General features: G+C 42.8%; 1 protein-coding gene across 1 annotated transcript in view; it reads left to right on the forward strand.

Annotated features, from left to right (window-relative positions):
• Window positions 1-20,770, forward strand: part of LOC144503390 (adenylate cyclase type 10-like) — a 159,077-nt gene that overhangs the window by 32,649 nt on the left and 105,658 nt on the right. The window contains exons 10-12 of the mRNA XM_078227701.1: window positions 494-570; window positions 3,816-4,005; window positions 12,849-12,904. Coding sequence (XP_078083827.1) covers window positions 494-570; window positions 3,816-4,005; window positions 12,849-12,904 — 323 coding nt within the window. The remainder of the gene's footprint in view (window positions 1-493; window positions 571-3,815; window positions 4,006-12,848; window positions 12,905-20,770) is intronic.

Raw genomic sequence — 20,770 nt, forward strand, 5'->3', positions numbered from 1 at the left:
CCACAACCCCTGATACCCCACGGGACCTCCCACACACACAACTCAACCTCCTATGAGAATCTTCCCAGCCCCTCAGCCTCTTACAGAGACCCCAGCCCTCCCCATCCCGACTACTGCCCGGACCCATCCCCTGCAGCTTGGCTTGATACCCTCACCCTCACCCTAACTCCAACCCAACCCTACCTTCTCCCTAACGTCTCAGTGGCTGGACCGAAATACTTACCTGCTTGATGGCAGCTAATGTGTGGGGAGCATGGCTTACTTACATTCGACTGAACTGCCCTTGACTGCAGGTATCAGCTATCCGCTGTGCTACACAGATCTTGCCAGGCCTGTGTTGGAATGTGAGGCCGGATAGGAGCAGCTGGACTTCAAGATAAGTAATTCAAAGCGGATTGGCAATCTAACTCAATTACCACTGCACTGAAAGTTGCAGGTCAGGAACCTTTAAGGTCCTTGGCAAAATATTACTTATATTTTTCTATGTTTTCAGTGTAGCATCAATTGGTGTTTCAAGTGGCCCTCTGTTCTGTGGAGTGGTTGGGCATCCTCTACGTCATGAATATACAGGTAAACAGAAATGTAATTTGGAAATTATATTTACAAACCACATTGGCAGGATTTGTGTTTGCACTAAATTTTCCTTTTTAGGTTATGCAACGCCACTTTTAAATGTAAAACAAGTTAATGTGAAGAATTCACCCGTTTTATTGTTAACTGGGTAATGCATTGAATCAGCACAATGTCCCTTGATTGAGAGATAAAAGAAAAATTGGCAAATGCTGGAAATCAGAAATAAGAACAGAAATTGTTGGGAAACACAACCTGTTCATTCAGCTTTAAACTAAAACATTGCTGTTAATAAAAATGTGGTTGATGGAAAATGAGGTCGTTTATCAGTGAAAGCTGAGTTCATCTCATTATCTCACTTTAAATCATTCAATGGGCTGGATTTTATGGTTTTTGTTGGGGTGTGGGAGATGGAACCGAAAGCGAGTGGCTCACTCGCTCCTACCCTGACATCTCAGTACGGCAAATCAAGCGTCGGATAGCCAATTAGCGGCCACCCAGTAGGAAGACTACTCAGTAGCATTGTGAAGGGGGGCTCCGCACCCAATCGGCATTTACCAGGATGTCAGGCAGTAGAGGGGTAATGCTGTGAACAATAAAACAGTCACGGTCACTAATTTAAAGACCCACTCCCCTCCCAGTCCCTCTTTATTTCATTTGGCTGGCTCAAAACTATGAATAAATTAAGTCAGGAAAAGGTACAAACACTGTCACCTTCACCAGCAAGACTCTGCTGCTGATGCAGCCATGATCACACTTGCAGACCATTTTTCTGCTCTTGTGCCTCCTCCTCATACCTCTCCCAAAATGTTTCCCGTCCGACATCAGAAAAATGGAGTGGGCAATGAAAAATTCCATACAGTTGGGTTTTTAAACAAGCTCTTGTTACTTGGGAATGTCAAAATGGCGGCTGTGCTTCCAATTTTGGCAACTGGTCAGCCTTCTTTAACATTGGAGACTGGTCAGAGACCGGTGTGATGACTAGCCTGACATCACCGTGCCATATTTTACATAAGCGGGTGGTGGGGTGGGGGTGGATAAACTGCCTGAAATCTGGTCCTCCCCAAGTACAAAGGGAGCAGATTTGAGATTTCTTCCTTTAAATGATTTTGGGAAGTCATTGTATGGCCAAGTTTTTAAAATGGCCATTGTTTTAAGTGAGAAATTTCTCTGCTCAGTAGTTGTGTGCTGGTTAAATATTGTTTGTCTTACAGTGAATTAGCTAGCTTTGTTCCAACTGAAACTGTTTCTTATATACTTCCTCAGGCGATGGGACGGAAATGTTTAACTCCCTGAATTTAGTCTTAATGGGGTAGTAGGTATAATGGGGCACACTACCTCGCTAATATGTGCTGCAGATTGACACTCTTTCAGGGGCCTAGCTCTGAGGTATTTGACTGTTTCACATATTAGGCCTCCTTCAATCTGCAAATCAAAATTTTCTGATGTACATATTGTCATTTATGAATGGAAATAACCAGTTTCACTGGTGATACTGCCCTGACAAAATAATTGCTTTAATTATTATTGTGAGGCTGGAGGAACAGGAGTGCTCCTTCCATAATTCACACAAATAAACTGGGCAGCTACCATTCACTGCATCCTCCCTCATGCTTGTGACATAGCACTAAATTTACTTTCCTGCTATTCTGGTGGCCCAAGCAGGTTTGATCTGGAGAGCCACATCTGGATGCCTGGTTAGGGCAGGAAGCTCGCTGCTGCAAATTTGGATGAAATCAGGTCCCTAAAAAGGCTCCAGTCTCCTGCTGAAATAGGCGGGCTACCAATCAGCCAATTAAAAGTTAAAATCAACCCCATATGATGGACTTAACACCCTCCGATTTTGGCAACTTGTAAAATGGGCAATATTAGATGGGCATCTATCGCACAGCTCACCCAATTTTCCTGACAATTCAATACTACCTGCTTTATATCACTGCTGAAATTGAGGATATCTGACAATCTGCTCAATGTTAAAGGTGAGAGTAATAAAACATGATTTACTGTGATATATGTTTCTCAAGAGCAATCTTAAAGGGGCCTGTTTTCTGCACCGAAGCTTATAAAGCTCAAGGAGTTTCTTGTGGCCTGGGATTTATGCTTTTTTTTGCAACATTCCCTCTGTAACTTACTTATAAGCTGTTAGAAAGGGATACAGCCATTTCAGACATTTTTATTTTGTAACAACATGTACATCTGGCTATTTACTTTTCCTTTATTGCTGTGATTTTTAACTTTTCTTTTATTACAGTTGTGAATAAGTTTGACCAAGTAATTTTTTTTGGTTTAAATCAATGTTTTCAATACATTAATTTCTGCCTTTGGAACTGATGGATGAACATGCTGAGGACATTACCTTCTTCAATGAGATATATACCTGATAAAGAGTTAATTTCTAACTTTGGACAATATATCTTGTATATGACAGCAAATTTTATTTTTACTTCTGCTAATCACATGAATAACTGTAACAATTGGTTTCTCTCTGAATTTTAGAAACACGTTTGATCCAGATAATAATTTTCAGAAGGAAAACTTCCATTCAAATTATTTTATGTCTAGAGCTGTACACATTTCAATGGAAATCATCAATGAAAGCAAAATGATAAATAGTTGTCCTATCAAGAGAGACTAAATACTCTGGGTCCGTATTCCTTGGAGCTCAGAAGAATGAGGGTTGACCTGATTCAAAGATATCAGATCCTGAGGGGGCTTGACAGGGTAGATGGTGAGATGTTTTCATTAGTGGGCGAGTTTCGAACAAGGGGGCTTAGCTACAAGATAAAGGGCCGGTCATTCAAAACTGAGGTGCATAGAAATTTCTTCTCGCAGAGGGTGGTGAATTTCTGGAATTCTCTACACCAAAGGGTAGTGGAGGCTGGATCATTAGAAGTATTTAAAGTGGAAGTGGATAAATATTTGATAGATCGAGGAATAGAGGGCTATGAGGAAATGGCATAGAAAAGGAGCTGAGGCTGTCATAAATGAGCCATGATCATATTGAATGACATGACAGGCTGGGAGAGCCTTGTGGCCTACTGCTGCTTCTAGTTCTTATGTTGCGTTCTTGTGTTCTTTTGTAATCAGAACATGCCAATCCATTAAATATATAAGTTATACTATATTAATTATACTATAAGATTTACAATATTAAATATACTATAAAATATGTGATCAAATATGCCAGAAGATGCTATGGTAATAATTGGTTTAAGTTTTTTCTTATGTTATTCCTAATTGAAAAGTGATTGGTCGGAAAGTTAACTTGGCAGCCCGACTGATGATGACCTATCCTGGCTTGGTATCGTGTGATGAAGAGACTCACTATCATGCCAAGATGCCTTCTTCCTACTTTATTGAACTTCCTAAACGAGCTATGAAAGGTGTGGCAAACCCAGGTACCATTTACCAGTACCTCTCCAAAAAGCATCAGAAGTGAGTAAAAACCTCTTTGGGTGTGAAGATCCCTTGTCTAAAGAAAATATTTTACTATTCTTATGAGTTTGTCTCAAGAGCCAAGAGATTAATGGTCTCCACTTAATGCTCTATAAATATTTGAAAAGCTAAATGGAACAGTTGGAATATATAAATATATATGTAAAATATATAAACAATAAAGCCGTCTTACCATTTTCCCCCATGAAATACAATATACTGTTTACAGAAATTTCTACAACCAAGCCTGAGGAAAAACATCAAGATTATTAATCTTTGGTGATAAATCCAGGCACAACACAAATGTTTGACAGAGATTTGTAAATGTTGCAGTTATTTTAGCTTAGTTCTGGACAACTCTGACTCCATTTGATTCTGAGCTAAACTTCATATCCCATTTCATCTGCATCACCAAGGCTATTTATTTTGACCTCTAATACTACCTGTCTCAGCCCCAGCTGCAGTCAAAACCATCATCCAAAGTTTTGTTGCCTCCAGGCTTGACTATTTCATTGCCTCCCCCTTTTCACCTTCAATAGAGCTAAACCAGAACTCTACTGTCCACATCCAACCTTGCACGAAGTCCTACACATTCACCACCCTTATGCTCGCTGATTTACTTTTAACTCCTGCCTCAATTTTGATATTTTAATTGACAGGTTGGAATTCTTCCATGACTGTTCCTCTCCCTATCTCTAGACTTCTAAAAATTGTGCATTCCTCAAACTTTAGTCTCTTGTGCATCTACCCCACTCCCATCCTCCCATCATTGCCACCATGTCTTTAGGAAGTATTATCAGGATAGTTAGAAAATCATAATACATTCAATCAACATTGTTCTATGATAGGGAAATCATGTTTGACAAATTTCTTAGAGTTCTTTCGGGATGTAGTGAGCATGGTGGATAAAAGGAATCCAGCAGACGTACTGTGTTTGTAATTTCTAAAAAGCATTCAAGGAGGTTCTGCATAAAAGGTTACTACTTGGGTTCATGGCCTCAGAGGTAATTTATTAGCATGGATAGAGGACTGGCTGGCTAACAGAAAAATCAGAGTAGGGATAAATGTGTTAATTTTCAAGTCAGCAAACAGTAACAGGTGGGATGCCACAAGGATCAGTGCTTCGACCTTGATATTCACAACCTATATTAATGATTTGGATAAAGGGACTGAGTGTATTGTATCCAAATTTGATGACAATACAAAGATAGACTGGAAAGTAAGTTGTGAGAAGGACACAATTATAAAGTGATATAGATAGGTTAAGTGAGTGGATAAAGATTTGGTAAATGGAAAATAATGTAGGTAAATGTAAGATTGTGCATGTAGGTAGGAAGGATAGAAGTGCAAAGTATTACTCAAATAGAGAGAGATTACAAAAGTTGTAGTACAGAGGGTATTGTATATCCTTGTACATGAATCACAAAACTTAGCATGCAGGTACAGCAAGCAATTAGGAAGACAAATGGGATGTTGGCCCTTAATGCAAGGGGGATAGAATACAAAAGTAGAGAAGTCGTGCTCCAACTGTACAGGGAGTTGGTGAGGCCACACGCAGAGTAATGCGTACAATTTTGTTCTGCATATTTAAGGAGCGATATACTTGCATTGGAGGCAGTTTAGAGAAGGTTTGCAAGGTTGATTCCTAGATTGTCTTCTGAGGAAAGGTTGAACATCTTGAACCTACACTGGAATTTAGAAGAATGAAAGATGATCTTATTGAAACAAAAGATTCTGAAGGGCCTGATGGGGTAGATGCTGAGAGGATGTTTTCTCTCCTGGGTGAATCTGGAATTATGGGGCATATTTTCAGAATAAGGGTCATCCATTTATGATGAAGATGATGGGGAATTCTTCTCTCAAAAGACAATGATTCTTCAGAATTCTCTATCTAAGAGACTTGTGGAGGCCCAGTTATTGAATGTATTTAAGGCTGAGATATATTTTTGAACCACAGAGGAGTCAAGGGTTATGAGTAACAGGAAAGTGGAGTTAAGCAAAAGCTAGGTCTGACCAGCCATGATCTTATTGCATGGTGAAACAGTCTGAAGGGGCTATGTGACTTACTCCTGTTCCTATTGCTTATACTATTTTGCCCCCTGTACGTAAAAACCCAGGTATCTTATTTGGTTGGTAATATTGTTTTCATTCCCATTTATGATTATGTTTTGTTTGCATTTTGGCTCTTAAAAAGAATAAATGGGTTAAAAGTAAGTGCGATGATGATGGTATGATAGTTGAGTAATTGTGGTGCCTGACCAGATTTTAAACACCATCAGGGCACACTTGAAATTGAATTCAATAAATATGTAATTTCTGGGTTGAGACAGAAAATACAATGAAATCAATTGGTTCACAAATGCCACTTGGAAGAAAATCTACCAGTGACCTGAATCCTACACTATAGAAATGTGATGGTGTCGGAAGTGTGTGCCTTAACCACCTTTGGAAAGTCTCCTTTGGCATTAGGAGTACACACTGGAACTATTTGAAGCAATGAATGAAGTATTCAAGGTAGATTTTGGCAATTATTATGAACCCTTCTTGAATTTTCTCTATCCTAGCGTTTTAACTGTTACTTGCTAAACCTGCCCAGCAACGTGTGGCACCAACTGTCAGGAAGGATCATTCCCCACACTATTTAAGGGATTATGTGCTACATGATATTTGCTAGCTTGTCATTTTAAGCTGCTCATTAACTTTTAGGCCTTTTCCTGCATTTTCTAACTCGGAAAAGTTCTGGGTGAAGATTTTGAAGATGTTGCACTGTTGTTGGCAGTTTTGCAAATAGCTTGACAGCTGTCATGGATGGTCTTAGGACAGGTTGAAGGGCAGCAGCAAGGCCGCTAGCAGAGAGCAAGAGTACCTTGCAAAAGAGGGAGAAAGAGAAGGGCACTGTGCAGCAGGCCATTTGTAGAGCGACTATTCAGGGAATATTCCTGCTATCTCAGTTTCACCAAGGAGCAATGTCTAATGCTGAGCAAAGGCGGCTGTCACTGAGCTATGCCACTTTCTTCGATCACATTTCCAACATCATATGCTACTGGTAGCTATCAAGGTTAGTGTGTTCCTTATCCTTTATGCAACTGGCATAAGGGCAGGGCTTGAAGGAGAAGAGGAACATGGAGAGGAGAAAGGGCAGGCAAGACTCGATCAGTTCCTCTAGGTGCCAGTGGGCTCAGATTGCAACATATCGAAGAGCCATTCTCCTTAACCTTATTTATATTCTTCAATTGCAAGCAATATTCAACCTTCTTAATTAAATATACCAACCGCCTTTATCTATGTTGAAACTCATTTTTTCAATTATATGTCCATTCTGCAAGTTTGTTACTATCTTGTAACTTGTTGCAGGTCCCCTCATTGTTGACTATCCCAATTTGATTCCAAAACCTAAATCATTGATGTAAATTGTGGACAATTTGTGTTCCAGCACAGATCCCTATCAGACCCCATTTCTCACCTTCTGCCACTAGTGTAGCGACCTCGGGTTCACTGTGATTTCTGACATTCAGGCAGTGAGTGATTCATTATGCTATTTGTCCCTTGGCTCCACATGTGGTACTTTGTCAAAGGCCTGTTGAAACTCTAGACATATTACATCGACTGCATTACTTTTATCGACTTTCTTTCTTACCTCTTCAGAGAATTCAATGAAGTTGGTCAAACGCGACTTTCCCTTCTGAAATTCACGTTGATTATCCATTATGATTTTTTTTGTTTCTAGATGTTTTTCTATTTTCTCCTTTAATAAGGATTCCTTTATTTTTTCCAATGCTGGTGTCATTCTGAGTAGTTTGCACAGTTCTGTGATCATTTTCTAGCTCCCCTTTTTTAATACAGCTATAAGGTTGACTATCTGCAGTGTTCTGGTAATTGATTAAAGATGTGTAATTGTGTCTATGTTTGCTTTTCCCTAAATCATTTTCAAATGCACAGATGCAATCCACTCAAACAAAGGGTTTTATTGTCTTGAGTTTATTAGCGATTTCTTCTCTTTTTATTTCAGATGTAATATGGCAAACAAATAAATGTGATTACATAGTTTTGAATTTCAGCTTCCCAATGTCATGTCCACATAATCCCTGGGAAATGCTCAACCATAATAATAAATTAATATGCCTGCCAATTTGCTATTGCTGCCTATAATTTTATTCTGACCATCCCTTAATGGGCCTATTCCCACACTGATTTAGCTTATTTATTTATGTAGCTGTAAAATATTTCCTTGAGAAGTTCATTCCACAGTTCATCATTCTCCTCATAATTGTTTTTTGAATTATTTCCTAATCTGTTCATGTGTTCCCTTGCCATGCTCTCTCTTGCTGTTTGTGTATTTAGTGCATGTCTCATCCTTACTGTCATTTTGTGCCTAATGTGTTTGTTCATCGATGATCTCTCATCAGTGTTTAGTTTGTTCTTGCTTTGTAGCAGAATGCACATTTTTCCTGGGCTCTATTGAATACTGTTTTAGATACTTTCCAATATCATTATTTGCTGATATTGTGACCTGTTTTATTTTCGGCAGCCGATTCCACTCGCCCACCACCCTCTGTGTGAAAAACTTACCCCTAACATCTCCCCTGTACCTACCCCCCAGGACCTTAAACCTGTGTCCTCTCGTAGCAGACATTTCCACCCTGGGAAAAAGCCTCTGAGAGTCCACCCGATCTATGCCTCTCAACATCTTATACACCTCTATTAGGTCTCCTCTCATCCTTCGTCTCTCCAAGGAGAAAAGACCGAGCTCCCTCAACCTATCCTCATAAGGCATGCCATTCAATCCAGGCAACATCCTTGTAAATCTCCTCTGCACCCTTTCAATCTTTTCCACATCCTTCCTATAGTGAGGCGACCAGAACTGAGCACAGTACTATTATTAAGGAAGTCTTGACAATGCACTTAGAAAAGCATAATATGATTAGAACAATTCAACACGGTTTTTCTAAGGGGAAATCCAGTTTGACAGATCTTTTAGAGTATTTTTGAGGATGTCTCTAGTAAGGTAGATAAAAGTAGACCAGTAGATGGATTTCCAAAAGTTATTCGATAAGATGCCAGATAGGATAAAGGCTCATGGAGTCAGAGGTATCATTTTAGCATAGGTAGAGGATTGGTTAACAGATAGCAGAGAGTGGGCATGAATGTTTTTTTTAAAAGTTGGCAGACAGTGACTCATGGAGCTTGGAAAGAATCAGTGCTGGGGCCTTAGCTGTTTACAATCTACATTAATCACTTAGATAAAGAGATAGAGAGGAATGTATCAAAGTTTGCTGGTGATACCAAGCCAGGTGGGAAGGTAAGCTGTGGGGATTCACAGAGAGGCTGCAAATAGATTAATCTTAGAAACCCTACAGCACAGAAAAAAGTCATTCGGCCCATTGAGTCTGCACCGACCACAATCCCACCCAGACCCTACCCCCATATCCCTACATATTTTACCCACTAATCCCTCTAACCTACGCATCCCAGGACACTAAGGGCAATTTTAGCATGGCCAATCAACCTAACCCGCACATCTTTGGACTGTGGGAGGAAACCGGAGCACCCGGAGGAAACCCACGCAGACATGAGGAGAATGTGCAAACTCCACACAGACAGTGACCCAAGCTGGGAATCGAACCCAGGTCCTTGGAGCTGTGAAGCAGCAGTGCTACCCACTGTGCTACCGTGCCGCCCTTCACTGATTAAGACAAGTTAAGTGATTGGGCAACATGCTGGCAGATGGAGTATAATGTAGAGAATTAGAAGATAGATAGAACATTACAGCGCAGTACAGGCCCTTCGGCCCTCGATGTTGCGCCGACCAGTGGAACCAATCTATAGCCCCTCTAATCTATACTATTCCAATATCATCTATATGTTTATCCAATAACCATTTGAGGAACGGTTTAATCATAAACCGAGGAGCTCAAACTCTGATCACTAAGAACAAAGAACAATACAGCACAGGAACAGGCCCTTCGGCCCTCCAAGCCCGTGCCGCTCCCTGGTCCAAACTAGACCATTCTTTTGTATCCCTCCATTCCCACTCCGTTCATGTGGCTATCTAGATAAGTCTTAAACGTTCCCAGTGTGTCCGCCTCCACCACCTTGCCTGGCAGCGCATTCCAGGCCCCCACCACCCTCTGTGTAAAATATGTCCTTCTGATATCAGTGTTAAACCTCCCCCCCTTCACCTTGAACCTATGACCCCTCGTGAACGTCACCACCGACCTGGGGAAAAGCTTCCCACCGTTCACTCTATCTATGCCTTTCATAATTTTATACACCTCCATTAAGTCTCCCCTCATCCTCCGTCTTTCCAGGGAGAACAACCCCAGTTTACCCAATCTCTCCTCATAACTAAGCCCCTCCATACCAGGCAACATCCTGGTAAACCTCCTCTGTACTCTCTCCAAAGCCTCCACGTCCTTCTGGTAGTGTGGCGACCAATTGTGAAGCTATTCACTTTGGACTTAAGAATAGAAAAGTGGAATTGTTTTTTAAAGTGTGAAGTTTGTAAGTGTTGATGTTCAAAGAGACTTGGTTGTGCTCATACAAGGAACATCAGAAAGCTAGCATGCAGGTGCAGCAAATAATTAGGAAGGCAAATGGCATGTTGGCCTTTCTTTGTTGCAAGAGGATTAAGTTTTGGTGACCACATCTGGAATATTGTGTGCAATTTTGGGCTCCACATTTAAGAAAATATATACTTGCATTGGAGGTGGTGCAGCGAAGGTTCACTAGATTAATCCCTGAGACGAGGAGTTTGTGCTATGATGAAAGGCTAAGTAAATTGGATTTATCTTCGAGAGCTTAGAAGAATGAGAGGAGATCTCATTGAAAACTATAAAATTCTAAGGGGGTTTGATAGAGTGGGTGCTGATAGATTGTTTCTGTCAGTCGAGGAATCTAAAACACAGGGGCACAGTCTGATGATAAGGGGCTGATCATGTAGAACCCAGATGAGAAGAAATTACTTTGTTTAAAGGGCTGTGGAACTTTGGGATTCTCTACCCTGAAGGGTTGTGGGTTGTGGTAAACCACTGTTATGTCCTGATAACCACTGTTATGTTCTGATGACTGGACACACCCCTACCAGTGCAGCCTGAGGCTCCTCCCCTGTTCACTGGGGTATAAAGGTGGCTGCTCCTCCCCTTCGCCTCATTCTGGTCCGGTCTCTCGGTTAGAGTTTACTGTAGAGTTAGTTCCCTTTTATAGTTAATAAAAGCCTATTATTCCAGATTCCATCTCTGAGAATTGATAGTGCATCAATTTTATTAACTATATTAACATTTTCTTGTGATGGAGCAACTCTTGAAGCCAGACAAACTCGAGCTGGACCCTCAAGCCGTGGGAGCCTCTGATAGTTTTGATCACTGGCTAAAATGTTTCCAGGCTTTCCAGGCTCCGCTGTCGTCCAGTCCGAGGCTGACAAACTCCACGTGCTCCACACACGAGTAAGCGCCGTCGTGTATGCTACCATCCGGGATGCTGACACGTATACGGCCGCAATCGAACTGCTAAAAGGCCAATACCACAAGCGGCCTAATGAGGTCTACGCAAGACATCTCCTAGCTACTCGCCGACAACAGCCGGGTGAGTCGTGCGACCAATTTCTGCGTGCATTGCGGGTACTCGCCCGGGCTTGCAACTGTACGGCAGTATCAGCCGCCCAAAACGCGGAGGACTTAATCCGGGACGCCTACGTCATGGGCATCGGGTCGAGTTATATCCGACAGTGGCTGCTGGAGCAGGGTGGGCTGGACCTGCAGAAAACCGTGGCGCTAGCCGAATCGCTGGAGCTCGCCTCCCGTAATCTCGAAGCTACAACCCCCGGGGAAACGGACAGGTAGAAAGAGAGAACACAACAGTTTGGAAGGCTGTTCTACTAGCTCTGCGGTCTAAGGATCTTCCAGTCACCCGCTGGCAAGAGGTCCTCCCTGATGCACTACACTCGATTAGGTCCCTCCTGCGTACAGCAACTAATGCCACTCCCCACGAACGAATGTTCGCGTTCCCCAGGAAGTCGTCCTCAGGGACATCCCTACCGTCGTGGCTGGTGTACCCCGGCCCTGTTCTGCTCCGGAGGCATGTTCGGACCCGGAAGTCAGATCCCCTGGTCGATAGGGTCCAGCTCCTCCACGCCAATTCCCAATATGCCCACATGGCGTATCCCGATGGGCAAGAGGACACAGTCTCGATTCGAGACCTGGCACCCGCGGGTGCCCCGGAGTCCACTACGCCCCTCAACCCCACAGCCCCAAACTCTTTTGGTCTCCAAACAGCACCAGGGTCACCGCTCACTCCTCTCACCCCTGTGTACAGCTCGCCTGAGCCCCGGGAACCGTCACCACACACCCGGCAGTTGGACGAGGCTGTGGATGGGTCCGATAATCGGGTTTTGGCGCCCGAACCGACACCGCAATCTGCGCAACTGACTTCGCGGCCATCGGAACCGACATCGCAAACTACACTACGGCAGTCGCAGCGGCGGATCAAGCCGCCGAACCGACTTAATCTGTGACTCTGTATATATAGGTTCCACCCATCTCACCCCCGCTGGACTCTTTTTTTAAACGGGGTGAATGTGGTAAACCACTGTTATGTTCTGATGACTGGACACACCCCTACCGGTGCTGCCTGAGGCTCCTCCCCTGTTCACTGGGGTATAAAGGTAGCTGCTCCTCCCCTTCACCTCATTCTGGTCCGGTCCCTCGGTTAGAATTTACTGTAGAGTTAGTTCCCTTTTATAGTTAATAAAAGCATATTATTCCAGATTCTGTCTCTGGGTATTGATAGTGCATCATGGATTCTCCATTGTTGAATAGTTTAAGATTTATATCTGTACTTTTCCTCAGAATACTTGGCAAACCTCGGATTTCTGTTGAAAAAGAAGAAGATTATCCTCTTCTAGGTAAGTTGACATTGATCACCTTGCATAACCATAGATGTACCATGTATAACACATTTTGGACTTTAAGGATACTGCTGAGTATTTGATGGAGAAATAAGTTGTTGTAATATTTGTTCCATTCACATTCAAACAGCAAACTTTTCTTTCAAAGTTTTTTAGTTTTACATTATGCCATGCTCCTTCCGTTGTTACATAAGAACATAAGAAATAGGAGCAGGAGTAGGCCATCTAGCCCCTCGAGCCTGCCCCGCCATTCAATAAGATCATGGCTGATCTGACGTGGATCAGTACCACTTACCCGCCTGATCCCCATAACCCTTAATTCCCTTACCGATCAGGAATCCATCCATCCGCGCTTTAAACATATTCAGCGAGGTAGCCTCCACCACCTCAGTGGGCAGAGAATTCCAGAGATTCACCACCCTCTGGGAGAAGAAGTTCCTCCTCAACTCTGTCTTAAACCGACCCCCCTTTATTTTGAGGCTGTGTCCTCTAGTTTTAACTTCCTTACTAAGTGGAAAGAATCTCTCCGCCTCCACCCTATCCAGCCCCCGCATTATCTTATAAGTCTCCATAAGATCCCCCCTCATCCTTCTAAACTCCAACGAGTACAAACCCAATCTCCTCAGCCTCTCCTCATAATCCAAACCCCTCATCTCCGGTATCAACCTGGTGAACCTTCTCTGCACTCCCTCCAATGCCAATATATCCTTCCTCATATAAGGGGACCAATACTGCACACAGTATTCCAGCTGCGGCCTCACCAATGCCCTGTACAGGTGCATCAAGACATCCCTGCTTTTATATTCTATCCCCTTCGCAATATAGGCCAACATCCCATTTGCCTTCTTGATCACCTGTTGTACCTGCAGACTGGGCTTTTGCGTCTCATGCACAAGGACCCCCAGGTCCCTTTGCACGGTAGCATGTTTTAATTTGTTTCCATTGAGATAGTAATCCCATTTGTTATTATTTCCTCCAAAGTGTATAACCTCGCATTTCTCAACGTTATACTCCATTTGCCATATCCTCGCCCACTCACTCAGCCTGTCCAAATCTCTCTGCAGATCTTCTCCGTCCTCCACACGATTCACTTTTCCACTTATCTTTGTGTCGTCTGCAAACTTTGTTACCCTACACTCCGTCCCCTCCTCCAGATCATCTATATAAATGGTAAACAGTTGCGGCCCGAGTACCGATCCCTGCGGCACGCCACTAGTTACCTTCCTCCAACCGGAAAAACACCCATTTATTCCGACTCTTTGCTTCCTGTCGGATAGCCAGTCCCCAATCCACTTTAACACACTACCCCCAACTCCGTGTGCCCTAATCTTCTTCAGCAGCCTTTTATGGGGCACCTTATCAAACGCCTTTTGGAAATCCAAAAACACCTCATCCACCGGTTCTCCTCCATCAACCGCCCTAGTCACATCTTCATAAAAATCCAACATGTTCGTCAAGCACGACTTTCCCCTCATGAATCCATGCTGCGTCTGATTGATCGAACCATTTCTATCCAGATGCCCTGCTATCTCCTCTTTAATAATGGATTCCAGCATTTTCCCTACTACAGACGTTAAGCTGACCGGCCTATAGTTACCCGCCTTTTGTCTCCTTCCTTTTTTAAACAGCGGCGTAACATTAGCCGTTTTCCAATCAACCGGCACTACCCCAGAATGCAACGAGTTTTGATAAATAATCACTAACGCATCCACTATTACCTCTGACATTTCTTTCAATACCCTGGGATGCATTCCATCCGGACCCGGGGACTTGTCCACCTTCAGTCCCATTAGTCTACCCAGCACTGCCTCTCTGGTAACATTAATCGTATTAAGTATTTCTCCTGCTGCCAACCCTCTATCGTTAATATTTGGCATACTATTTGTGTCCTCCACCGTGAAGACCGACACAAAAAACTTATTTAAAGACTCAGCCATATCCTCATTTCCCACTATTAACTCCCCCCTCTCGTCTGTTATTTCAGACTTGCAACCAACTTATTTAAATCAATAAACAAAATAATGCTTTATAGCATTTTGTGTGAATACTTCTCCAGATGAAGTACATACTGCATCCTTGTGATGCAGTAGTAGTAGTTACAGACAGGGTCAGGAGAGAACTGAAACTCTTGTACTGTATCCCTCACTCTCTCTGATCAGTGAAGGGAAAATGTAAGTGTGTGTGTGTATGCACACGTGTGTACATGTAGGTGTGTGTATGTGCATGTCTAAAGCTAGCTGTTTCACAAGCCAAAATTATGTATGATGCTAAGTATGTGGGCCATATATACCAAAGCTTGGCAGATCATATCAAACACCATGTCCCTTTCACTGTTCGCAACAGGCAAGGTACAGACTATACCCAACCAGCCTGTGCTTGCAATTGCTGTTTCCCCACAGCACTTTGGGGAAACAGCTATTGCTGAAAACTTACCTGCCAGCCTTCTGGAAATGTGCAGCAATCGTTTTCTCAATGATAATACAAACTATATCTTCCCATCACTTACTTTAGCAACTAGTGGTTGCTGTGATTTCAACTGAATCCTGAATCCCTCAAAACAAGCATGGGTATCACCATTAACCCATGTCCATTCAATGTGCTACATTGGTGATACCTGCTGTTCTCAATGATTTCTCCATACTCCCAGTGCTACAAGCACTGTTTCTGGCTGCACATATCAGGGAGACATGATAGCTTGAGTGGCAACTGCAACATAAAGACAACCTTATCCTCTTAAAGGGAATGGTGTATTGTGGCTGCAAGAAGTCACTGGACTTTTTCAAAGGACACTCTGCGCTGAGAAACTTTGAGAAATGGCTGGACATGTGAACGGGGGTGATCTGTGTTTTCTCACAGTGATGGAGTCTTAGTTTAACAGGTGAAAAAAATGAAATATGTTTTGTATCCACAGTGGATAGGAGACCCTCCGGACACATGATCAGGAGACAGTAAAAAGAAGTATTAATGGAGAGCAATGCCAGGAGTGTTGCTCCAAGAACATGGGTACAATTCAGAAAGAAGTTATTTGAATTGTCAAAGTAAGTGAATTCACTTCCAAGTGGCATCATCTACCAACTGCACCTCAAGCCTCATCCACAGCTCAATTCTGTACACTGCTTCACCCACTTGGCCAACAATCTCTATCAATCAGTACTCAACCTTTCAATTCATACACCTTGCCTCACCATCATGCATTTAGCACTGTTACAGACCTCACATCCACAACTCAGAGCCCACTCACACTGGCCGCTTTTCACCCATGACAGCCACATCACCCAAGTAAATTGCAGAGCACTCACTGACACACTTTCCTCTTTGCTGCAGGAGAAGGTGGTGCAGAACAGGATGCAGCAAGAAAAGCCTGGATGAGAACAAGAGCACCTACATGAGTTTGTCACATGCAGTAAACATAGGGAGATGCATTACTGAGGCCATGGGCAGTGAAGGGACTGGACAGATCAATGACGAGAGTAGCTGTATATCTAATCCTCCTTCTGTCATCCCACAATCTCTTTACTCACAAGTTGCAGATGGTGTAAGCATGCATTTCTTACTTTCTCACCTTTCCTCACCACAACCCAACCCTTCTGCCTTTATCATTTGAGATACCCAAAACAGGAACCCTCTCAGACAGGGGAGGACATTGAAAAAGAATGTAAAGAGGAAGAGACACCATCAATCAAACTTGCACTTGAAGCTACCAATTTGGAAACTGACACCGGATGTGTTTTAACTGCTAGGCTAGATGCAGCATCTGCATGGGTGATGCAGTGTTTAGAAGCCTGGGCAGAAGGAAACAATGGCACAGGTGCCAGCTTACCAAAGGTCGAGGTCACACACTAGTTCAGCTGCAGTTGAATTTGATGAGGACTTTGATGGGGCTGGCTATAGGAGAAGGCCGAGAACTGGAAAGCATGTCAGGATGGTGCTTACAACATCAAAGGGCTTGGGGATGTCCAGCACTTAAGCTCAAACCTTGGAGCACATTCTTTCCAACATGGAACAGGTAGTCACCTTCATCGGCATCACCATCATATAGCATCTAATACTCAATGCCTCAGCTTCCATTGCAACATAAACAGCTACCATCAAAGGTCCAGGTGCTGCAATGGAAGCTCAGACAGCCATCTTGCTAGCTTGGACGCCACCATTGTGACTGTTGATACTGCTGTTCAAAGGAGTTTCAAGGCTGTCAGAACACCCAGTGCCAGTCAGCCAACTAGCCCAGACTACTTTAACCTAGGCCAAGATGGCGCAGGGATAATTGGGAGATGGTAACAATGTGGTCAGGTCACTGGCCTGTAATCCAGAGGAAAATTACTCTCCCACTTTTGGCTTGCAGGGGAATTTAAATTCAGTTAATAAAATCTGAAATTAAAAATTAGTCTCAGCAATAGTGACTATCATCCATTTTCGTAAAAACCCATCTTATTTACTATTCCCGTTTAGGGAAGGAAATCTGCCATCCTTACCTGGTCTGGTTAACATATGGGTCCAGATCCACAGTAATGTGGTTGACTCGTAACTGTCCTCTGAAATGGCCCAGTAACCCAGAAGGAAAAACTGTTCAGACAAGTATTTTTACTGATGTTCCATTTTAAAGTATGCAAGACCAGTTCAGACTAGTATTCTTATTTCCCCGTTTCACTGTGTTTTTCTTTCTGGGAAGCCACTCAGTTCAAGGGCTGGCCAACAAATGACCAGTGATGCGCATATCCCATCAAAGAATAGAAAAGGGGAGAGTCTCTTGACCTCGAGCTGCTTGAGGCCACCCTCCAAGGCCATGTGCAGTGTCGTCAATAAAAGATCAGCACCCTTCTGCCATCCATGCTACATTCTCTGGGTAACACCTTGTGGGAGAACTATGAAAGGCAAAGGAACACCAAAGACAGACACTAAAGAAATAAGGAAATTGATTTGTTTATTTGCTGTGCATTTTATCATAGTTGAATTTATAAAATTTACTTGGAAGGTGCATTTCTGACGATAAAATTGATTTAATAATGCATTTTTAAACATGCAAGGGATTTCCCTTTGTGAAGCTGCAAAGTAATTTGCTTCCTATTTCTACATCTTGGTGTACTGCAACCTCTGTGACTTCAACAGAACTGAATGTTTGTTCCTCTCTCCTAACTGCTGAGTTGTGCATGGTGAACAGGGTCTGGGTTTTGAGGACCATGAAAGTCTCACCAAAGACTGCCCCTCCTGCACCTGTGCAGGGGTAAAATCCCCCATTGGGACATCAGTTAGTATGTGGGCTCTGACTAAGTAGAGATCATGATGTGGAGATGCCGGCGTTGGACTGGGGTAAACACAGTAAGAAGTTTAACAACACCAGGTTAAAGTCCAACAGGTTTATTTGGTAGCAAAAGCCACACCTGTGTCTTTTGCTACCAAATAAACAAGTAGAGATCAAGCAGGGGTGTGGAGGGGTCAGAACAACGTGAGCAGAGTCCCACTTCCTTGTACCTTTTATCTTCCCTCTCATGGACCACCTTTGTTTCTCTGCAAGCCAAAGGCAGGAGAGCAATTTGCCGCACTTAATTGATATGCAAATCATCCAGGATGAGACTTTCCTGCACCCTACAGAAACTGGAAGATTGAGTGTGCAGACAATTGGTGAGGACCGGTATATGCTTTGTTCTCACAGCTGACACTTTGTGCAGGTGTCCACTTTCCATGGAGATGCATACCAGCACAAAAGCCTGATACAGCATAGCACTCTTGCTGGAGGCAGACTCCTCCAATCTCTCTGCAATGGTGCCCAGTTCGTCTCAGAACTTTACACATTTTCTATAGCTGTTGCAGATTTTATCTCTTTGTTGATGCTCTGTGTCCTGAGCGGAGCTTGGAATGTTCTTTGCCCCTTGAGACTCTCTATTGTTGTTTCTTCTATTATGAACACCATTGAGACCGATAACTTTCAGCAAGAGTTCTGAATTCCCAATGACCAACATAAAGGAATTATCTGACAAGATTTACAGTTTTCAGACATTTACTGTAACAAACCAACTAAAAGCAATATTGACTAAACACTAAAATAAAAGTAAAATACTGTGGATGCTGGAAATCTGAAATAAAAGTAGAAAATTCTGTAAAAGCTCAGCAAGTCTGGAAGCATCTGTGGAGAGAGAAACAGGCGTAATATTTCAAGTCCATATGACCCTTCTTCATTAACTCTGCCATGCTTGGATGATTCTTCCAGATTTCTTATATTTCCACAGAATGCATTCTTTTGACCAACGATCATGTTCCCTCCCACATTCTGCCTGGTAGTCTACAGAAAGGCAGCACACTTCTCTCTGCTGACCACTCTAGTTGCAGCCTTTTGTTTCACTGAGAAACCCCTCTCTCTCTCCCTCTCTTTCTCTCCCTCTCTTTCTCTCCCTCTCTTTCTCTCCCTCTCTTTCTCTCCCTCTCTTTCTCTCCCTCTCTTTCTCTCCCTCTCTTGTTTTCAGTTCAAAATCTCAGAGACCAAGTCTGCCCAAAGTCAGCCCCAGCTGTTCACAACTTTGTTTTCAGATGTGAGAATGTTGTACCTCGCTCAGGAATCTCACGCTGTGGTCTGATGTTCCCATGGTAATCATACCACCCAGGTTTTGTTGTTGAGTAGAATTCATAACAATTCACATGACCCGCTTCATTATTTCATTTCATCTTGAATTAAAGATATACTGTGATCCTTAACCAGACCCCCCAGGTTTTCAGAAAGGTTTGGTAAGAGCTCGATAACATTTTGTTTAAAGCAAAGTTTGAGATTCAAGACACTTGCTCAATGAATAAAGCCACAAGATTCCATGGGTTTTGAACAAACAAAAAAAGATTTTACAAAGTTAGAAAGATAAAACAATTTACAATACCTATCTTAGACTCGGTGTTACTGTGATGTACATATGACCTAGCAGGCAAAATGTGATGAAACGCACCACACTGCACATTAAATGGCAAATGCTACCAAGACAGAGTCCATGAAATTCTCAACAACCCACCCATATGTCAGTAAACACTAATAGTCAACCAATCTCACTGAAACACTGTCTCTTTCACAAGGGATTCCAATCTTCACCTTTGAAGACCTCACTTTGGGTCTCTCTCCACAAGTTACTCCCACTTAGATGATTTCAATGACAGCCCACCTCACAGATTTTCTAACTTGAGTCCTGAGACTCTGTTCCCTTTGATTCCTGAGTCTGTACTCAAGGATCAACTCAGAAGCATAACCTGACAATCTGCAGCATGGATCCAGGAATACCTCAGGGAGTCCATAGGGGCAGTTTTACCATGTGGAGACTTCATCAGTAGACTCTTAACTGACAATTATGGAATCAATCAATTCTGTCCCTTGCTGAGATCCTTTAAATACTGAGCCTTGACCAATCAGGCTGGAGTTGCAATCAGCTTGCTCCAATTGTTTGGGAAACACAGGAGCAGGATGCCAATGCTATGGTGGAGTTAAAATGTCACAGCAAAATTTGTGACATGAACTTTCAGGTTACCTCCTTTTTTGCAAACAAGTGCAAAGGTTAAAATTCTGCCCATTGTTTCTGTTTCTTTCATGTCTGTGGTACCTCTAGACTTGACCATTCCAATGTCTCACCCTGCAACCAATGTAAACTTGAACTCATTGAAATATTGCTGCCGAGAGCCTAACTCACACCATTCAGTCATCACACTTGTAGTCACTGAATTACAATGGCTCCTGATCTAGCAACACTTGATCATTCTCATTTTTGTTATCAAATCCCTTCAATAGTCTCACTTCTTTCTACCTCTGTAACCTCCTCCAGCCTTACAACACCTAAGATCTTGCACAAGCCTAATTCTCATTGTTCTGCCATTGGTTGCTGCACTGTCAGCTCTGGA

Source organism: Mustelus asterias, chromosome 14 (genome assembly GCF_964213995.1).
Source record: "Mustelus asterias chromosome 14, sMusAst1.hap1.1, whole genome shotgun sequence".
Lineage (NCBI taxonomy): Eukaryota > Metazoa > Chordata > Chondrichthyes > Carcharhiniformes > Triakidae > Mustelus > Mustelus asterias.